The following is a 7,427-nucleotide window of genomic DNA, read 5'->3' as shown; positions in this document are numbered from 1 at the left end:
CTGGAAGGCCCTCAACTCTCATCAGTGGAGTTTGATGTGTCCTCTGCCTTTTAAACCACCACACGGGGTGGTTATACAGTAATTTAGAACCCCTTTGCATCAGGTTATCTCTACCACTGTATGGAAAAGAGCCCTGTGTTACTTCTGAAACTCTGATATGAATTGGATATTTTTTCATAATGAAATTTTAAAAAAAGACAAAGGGCTTTGTGATAAGACACTAAAAATGGTTTTACATTGTCTTTCCCAAATTCTAAAACCATGTCAACCAGCCAAAGAGTAGATTTTTATGGGGACATACCACTCCTTCGCTCTCCAACACGCATACACAGACCCATGGTCAATGCACAGTAAATAGCATAAAACAAAAAACGTCAAGAGCTCTTGTGGTGTCGCTGCTCTGTGGCTACCAGACTCTGCCATAGAGTCGACGGAGACTCCTCGTGACCCCTATAGTTGGTCTCGGAGACTGTTCATCTTTACAGGAGCAGACAGTGCAGTGCCTAACGCTCAGCACCACCAGGGCTCCTTGAGTCAAATACAGCGCTGTAGTCATGCACTTAACTCCTGTGCAAGTTCAGGAATCCTGTACTTAACTCCTGAGCAGTGTCTTCCATTCTATGCTGTGACCTGAATTACCAGTTCAGTTAGATTGCATGGACACACAGAAAGAAAGCCTTTGCTTTCCCAGCAACGTCATTGCAGCAACAATGAGTCAGCAACTTTCATGCAGGTTGTAGGGAAACTACAGTGCTTGCCGGGTGGCACCTAGGCTGGAAAGACTAAGTCCAGAATTTGTAAATAATGATTCATCTATGTATCATATTCAAATCGTGTAGCTTAACCAGATTCGAAGAATCAAGTAACTTTATCAGGCTCAAATACTATCCCCTGCCCCCGCCCCCCACATAACCGTATATGAATATCAATTTGGAGTCCAGTTGAGATTGACATGCCATTAACTTGTAACTTGCAGAAAACTCTGACACCTAGAAGACAGAACAAGAGAACAATTCTAAAACAAAGCGCACTCAACTTTTTGTGCGTGTCTGTGGAAGAATAATACATGGCTGAAAACTTGAATGGCCTGCCTTCCAGATAGATAAGTACATTGGGGCAGTTATTTATTCTCCCTAAAAACCACTGCCATTGAGTTGATTCTGACTCCGCAGAACCTTACATCTCCATTTTCTAAGACTAAACACCTTCACAGGAGCAGAGAGTCTTCTTTCTCCTGCAAAACAGCTGGAGACATTTTAATTACTCTTAATTGCTTTGCACAGCATAAAGAAAATTCTAACTAATTCTAAACTGCTTTTCAAACTTGTCATGCAATTGGAAGGTGGTCTTCATTTTCAAGTTTATATTAAAACTTGACAACTTAATTCATTGATGGTGTATATTCAAATTTGATATTTGGCAGATTTGAAAATGTGTGTTTATTCTTTATGGAGTTTTAAACTATGCTATGCATTTTATGTACATTGTTTTATATAGAAATTAGAGTGGTTTTATTTAATGTTAATACTTAGGGAAGAAAGGGAGGAGTTGAAAGGATAAGGGTTAAGGTAATTTTGCCCTATTCTAAGTGTATGTTTTTATTTATTTTTTAATTAGGGTCATTTTATTAGGGACTCTTACTGCTTTTCTAACAATTGATACAGCAATCGTATCAAGCATATTTGTATATATGTTGCCATCATTATTTTTATTTTTAAACATTTTATATTTTTATTTATTAATTTTAATTTTAATTTATTTTAAAAATCATTTTACTGGGGGCTCATATAACTCTTTTCAAAATACATACATGCGTACATTGTGTCAAGCACATTTGTACATGTGTTGCCATTGTCATTTTCAAATTATTTTCTTTCTACTTGAGCCCTTGGTATCAGCTCCTCATTTCCTCCCCCCACCCTCCCTCCCTCATGAACCCTTGATCATTTGTAAATTTTTTTTTTCATGTCTGACACTGACCAATGTTTCCCTTCATCTACTTTTCTGTGATCTATCCCCCAGGGAGGGGGTTATATGTAGATCATTGTGATCGGTTCCCCCTTTCTCCCCCACCTTCCCCTTCCCCTCCTGGTATTGCTACTCTCAATATTGGTCCTGAGGGGTTTATCTGTCCTGGATTCCCTGTGTTTCCAGCTCTTATCTGTACCCATGTACATGCTCTGATCTAGCCCCATCAGTATTTTGTAAACATTTAAGTGTATGCTTTTAAAGGGATATCATTGGAGCCTTCAGAGCATAGTGGGTTATGTGTTGGGCTGCTAACTGTAAGGCCAGCAGTTCAAAACCATTAGTTGCTTTGAGGGAGAAAGACGAGACTTTCTATTCCTATAAAGAGTTACAGTCTAGGATAATTGGGCAGTTCCTCACAACAGGGCCACACAGAAGGGATGATAAATCTAGGGAGCAGTATAGCACTGATGAAACACATAACTATTCTCTAGTTCTTTAATATCTCCTCCCTTTACTATTATGGTCTTTGTTTTACCTCATTAATCTTGTTAGAACTGCATATGTTCGTCTGAATAATTAAGAGTGCTTGATACATGAAAGCCAAGATAGATAACCCGTCAGAAACAGTAGCAGGAATAATAATTCCCTGGGGGTACAGGTAGAGGGGGTGTGGGGAGGAAGGGGGGCTGGTAGCGATGATGACTGAATAACCCCACTTGAGGGAACGAATAACAGAATTGTAGGTGAACGGATCCATGGGGTGGTGTAAGATATGACAAATAAAATAATAATGATAATAATATAACAATAGGGGTTCCCGAGGGGGAGGGGAGAGGAGGGAAGGGATAAAGGTGAACTGATATCAAAGGGTTCAAGAAGAAAATGTATTGAAACTGATGGTGGCAGCATTTGTGCAATGATCCTTGACTAATTGAAATATGGATTGTTACAATATCTGTAAGAGCTCCTAATAGAATGATAAATAGTAATAATACAGTTACAGTACTGGAAACCCACAAGGGCAGCTCTACCCTGTCCTATACAGTTACATGTGTCAGAGTTGACTCGATGGCAGTGAGTTTTTTGGGTTTTTGGAGATCTTTTTAAATGCTGCCTCTTCTGATTTCTTTTATTGTGAAAGGAGAAACAGATTCTCATTAGTTACTTATTTAGTTTGCACTCCATACAAGTTGCCCATATGTGGCAGAGTACAATGGAGTAAAGTGTATGTAATATCCCAGGATTGATGAACCTATAGGGACAGCTAGTCGAATAAGGGTTTTGGGGTGGAGAGGTACAGTGGTGGTGTGCGGGGTGTGTGTGTAAAACGAGGCAACTGTTAAGGAGGCCAGGGAGAAAAAGAATGTTTGGAAGCTGACTGTGGTAGCAATTGCACTATTCTGTTTGACATAATTGAATTATGGAATGATGTATGTACTAACTCCCAATTAATAATAAGCTAAAACACTTATGTAATATATGCTAACACTTAACGATTGCTTACATTTATTTGGGAATTGAATTGGAAGGGGAAATACCATTATTTATTCTTTGTATTTAGGGTGCAGTTCTCTCTCTTCTAGACTGCTTGCAAAGAGGTTTGGCTGCTGCTCCCTGACCCAAGCCAAATTCACTGGGCTGAGTCCATTCTGACTCACAGCATTCCTGTGGGGCAGAGTAGAACTGCTCTCGGGGGTCCCAAGACTGCAGTCTCCATGGAAGCAGATGGCCACACCTTTCTCTTGCTAGCGGGTTTGAACTGCTGACCTTCTGGTTCACAGTTAAGCACCACTGTGCCCACCAGGGCTTATGTGTTGCTCAATCAATGAACATGTGCTTCTTTTTATTGTTAGTTGTTTCTCAAGGAGTTTTTGTGCCCACTCTGCACAGTGCCAATGTCCTGCATGTTGTGGTAAATACAAACTTGTATACAGTGATAACTACCGAATAAGTCTTCCAAATGCCAATTATCAATTCTAAATGGAGTAATTAATAGATTTCAACTTGGTGTTTTTATTCAAGTTATAAGTGATTCTCAAGTGAATCAGGGAATAAGATCTATAAAATATCTTGCTTCACCTAATCCGTAATATTGTTTTCATTTTACTTTCGAATAGGAAGAAAATACTGCAGTGCTAGTTAAAACACCTTGACCTTTTTTGGTCACTATCCAAAACTGTGCATGTTTAGTGTTTAAAATTGTTGACTAAGATATATCGGTTTAAAAATGCAATTCGATTTAAACATGTGGAATCCTAGGTTGAAACCAGTGGAGTAGCTAATTTTCTTGAACAATCATCTATTAGTTTATTGATCTTACCTTTTAGGAAATGACAACAATATTATGCTATAGGAATGGACCAAGGTTTAAATGTTTTCGGTTCGTCTCTTGGGATCTGAGAATGAAACAAATTACATACTTAGTTCCATAACACTGTGAAAAGAAACAGTCAATAATAACATTTATCTACTAGATTAGGTTTATTTGCGCAGAAGTTTCAAGGATTAGCACCAAACGATGTGTGGAAAGGTACTCCACTGAGTATTAGCAGTGGTCGGTTGGTAGGGACAAAATTTGGAAGTGAAAAAACATTTCTGATTGGCTTGTGCAAGTTACAGTTGAAACACTGTCAGATCTCACTGGTTGGCGAGGGTGGGGGGTAAAGAGAAGTCCACTGGACTGCTGATGCCATTTGTCAACAACACAACGTTGCTTTAATTTCATTGAACAGTACTATGTAGTATTTCACCAAGAAAGTGATATCACAGCTGTGGGTTCTGAAAACACTCCTCATGGGACCAAAACCAAGCTCGCTGTCACAGAGCTCATTCCGACACGTGGTGACCCTCACGGACGGGGTGAAAACTGCTCCCAGGATTTTACAGACTGTAAAGTCTTACTAAGAGTAGAGCTGCAGCTTTCTCCCATGAGGCAGCTAGTGGGTTTGAACTGATGACCCTGTGGAGCACTGGTGACTAGTGGGTTTGAACTGATGACTAGTGGGTTTGAACTGATGACCCACTAGTGACTAGTGGGTTTGAACTGATGACCCTGTGGAGCACTTTCACCCATGGAGCACTGGTGGTCTCAACCGTTGGACCTTTCAGTTATCAGCCCAGATCTTCTTATACAGTGCTTAAATTGGGTAGCGAGGAATCCTTTCATGCTTAAGACCAGTTCCCCATTGTGAATGGTCATGACCATCCTAGTGCTACCTCTGCCACTCTGTACTACTGGAAAGCATCGAGTTTTTGAGGGCCTTTGTCGCTGCCCTCTGCAAACCCTAAAACAGTCTCTCCACGCACTCTACCCCCTCTCTCCTCACTGACACCAGCCACAGGCATTCCTATATCACCATCACCGTCTCTTGCCATTTTAGATGCCCAACTTGATGAGGGTTGGCAGCACCGCCTGTTTAGCTCTATAAAGAAAGCCCTTCTTGCTAGAATAAAATTCTCTCCAGGAGCTGTCAAGTGATATGAGCAGTCTGTTTGTTCTACACTCCTCTCCTCTGGTTTGCCCCAGACCCTAGTCCCTCAAGATGAAGCATGCACAATCCCTATTCCGTACACCATTTGAGACTCCTCTCTCAGCAGGGGGAGATGTCTGCCAGTCCTACCAGACAGCCATCTCTTTCTGGAACCTACCCCCACAACACATGGAAACTTGTGGTCTTGTACCCCTTCTGCGGAAATCTTAAGCACAGATCATTGGCAGGGCCTTTAGCCTGCACAGATTTGAGGACGCAGAAGCAGACCGCATGCCCCAGGACAGACTACTCAGAGTGCTGTCTACCTCCGTCAAGTACACACATGCAGATCCATGAGCACACTCAGGCATGTACTCATCCTGGACCACAGCCCTCAGGGGCTCTGGGAAGTGGTTTTATTGGCCATGGAACTGGTTCCGCAGATGCAGGAACTGAATGCATTCTCTGCAATGGTGGGTGACAGGTCACACAGAGACCATTTTCACCACTGGGGGGTGATTGTTTGATATTCTTACTGAAGGCATATGTTTGTGCCTCAAACCCCTACATGGTCACAGGAAAGTCACTTCTTCATGTGGGAAAGCAAGGAAAGGAGCCATGGTGGTACTAATCACTGGGCTGCTAATCTTTCACCCATGGAGCACTGGTGGAGGCTTTCTGCCCCACAGGGGCCATTCTCTTCTGTCCTATTGGGTCACTAAGAGTAAGTATGGACTCTACAGCAGAGAGGGGTTTTGTTTGTTTGTTTGTTTGTTTGTTTTTGAAGGCATTATGTGTTGCAATGTTTAAGTATTCAGCTGTGAACCCAAACATGGGTGATCCGAATCCACTTAGCAGATGTGTGGGAAAACCTGCCATTCAGCTTCTGTAAAGATTACAGCCTAGAAAAACCAGAGGGCAGGTCTTCTTTGTCCCCAGGTGTTGCTATGCATCATGCGTTAGCACCCGCTTAACCACACACAAGTAACTCAAACACCAGGCCATCTGTGGTGCTTGCAAGGCGTCTGTACAAATCAGCGTTCTAAAGGGCAGTCCTTCAGAATTTGAAGTGAACAGAAATCTGTTGATAAGCTTGTCTCTAAACTCAGTTGTCTGGTTTAGTTTCCAGGAGGTGAAACTAGAGCTGCTAATTTATTGTACATGGACACTGGGAGCCCCATCACAACCCTGTATCGCTACTTTAATGAACACTTTTTGTTGCCGATGGTGAGAACAAGGAGGCAATGTTTTGTATCTAACCTACTACCACATTCTTCAAGGCAGTATTTTTTCTTCTTCTAACTTTTAAGGCTACCAGATCTCTGAATCCTATTTTTGTTTTAAATCATGGTCTCTAAGGAAAATTCCTTATTTTCCACTGTTGTCTTTTCTGAATATCTTAAAGGGAATGTCCTTCCCCCAACCTCTCTGGGAAATTTGAAGTGATCAGAGCCAGGGGCCCTGGTGGCTGTGGGCTACACTGTGAGCTGCCAACAGCAAGGTCAGGAGTTGAACTGCCAGGTGCTGGAGGGAGAAAGATGAAACTGTGTGCCGGGGTCAAGACTTCCCTTCTCGGACATTGGACCTCCACTCAAGTACTCCCTCAATGCAAGAATACTTTCTTCTATTAAATTGGCATTCTATGATGTACACTTTCACAACACAGCCACTGAAGACAAAGCGGGTAAATAAGCAAATGTGGTGAAGAAAGCTGATGGTGCCCAGCTATCAAAAGATATAGCGTCTGGGGTCTTAAAAGCGTGAAGGTAAACAAGCGACCATCTAGCTCAGAAGCAACAAAGCCCACATGGAAGAACACACCAGCCTGTGTGATCACGAGGTGCCCAGGGATCAGTTATCTGACATCAAAGAACAAAAAATCATATCATTGTTTGCTCACCGCCATGATAGGATCGCTGAAGACAAATGGGTGTATAAACAAATGTGGCGAAGAAAGCTGATGGTGTCCGGCTATCAAAAAGTATA

General features: G+C 41.9%; 1 protein-coding gene across 1 annotated transcript in view; it reads right to left on the bottom strand.

The window, feature by feature from the left end:
- Positions 1-4,313: 4,313 nt before the first annotated feature.
- The window catches only part of LOC101661389 (aldehyde oxidase 2-like), a 105,266-nt gene continuing 102,152 nt past the window's right edge, over positions 4,314-7,427 (bottom strand). Inside the window, 1 exon segment of the mRNA XM_045296335.1 lies at positions 4,314-4,367. Coding sequence (XP_045152270.1) covers positions 4,314-4,367 — 54 coding nt within the window.

This window comes from Echinops telfairi, unplaced genomic scaffold, assembly GCF_000313985.2.
Source record: "Echinops telfairi isolate 266 unplaced genomic scaffold, ASM31398v2 ScPeMD7_3;HRSCAF=10, whole genome shotgun sequence".
Lineage (NCBI taxonomy): Eukaryota > Metazoa > Chordata > Mammalia > Afrosoricida > Tenrecidae > Echinops > Echinops telfairi.
The sequence above is the reverse complement of the archived record's forward strand: the minus strand, read 5'-3'. Positions and strand labels throughout refer to the sequence as shown.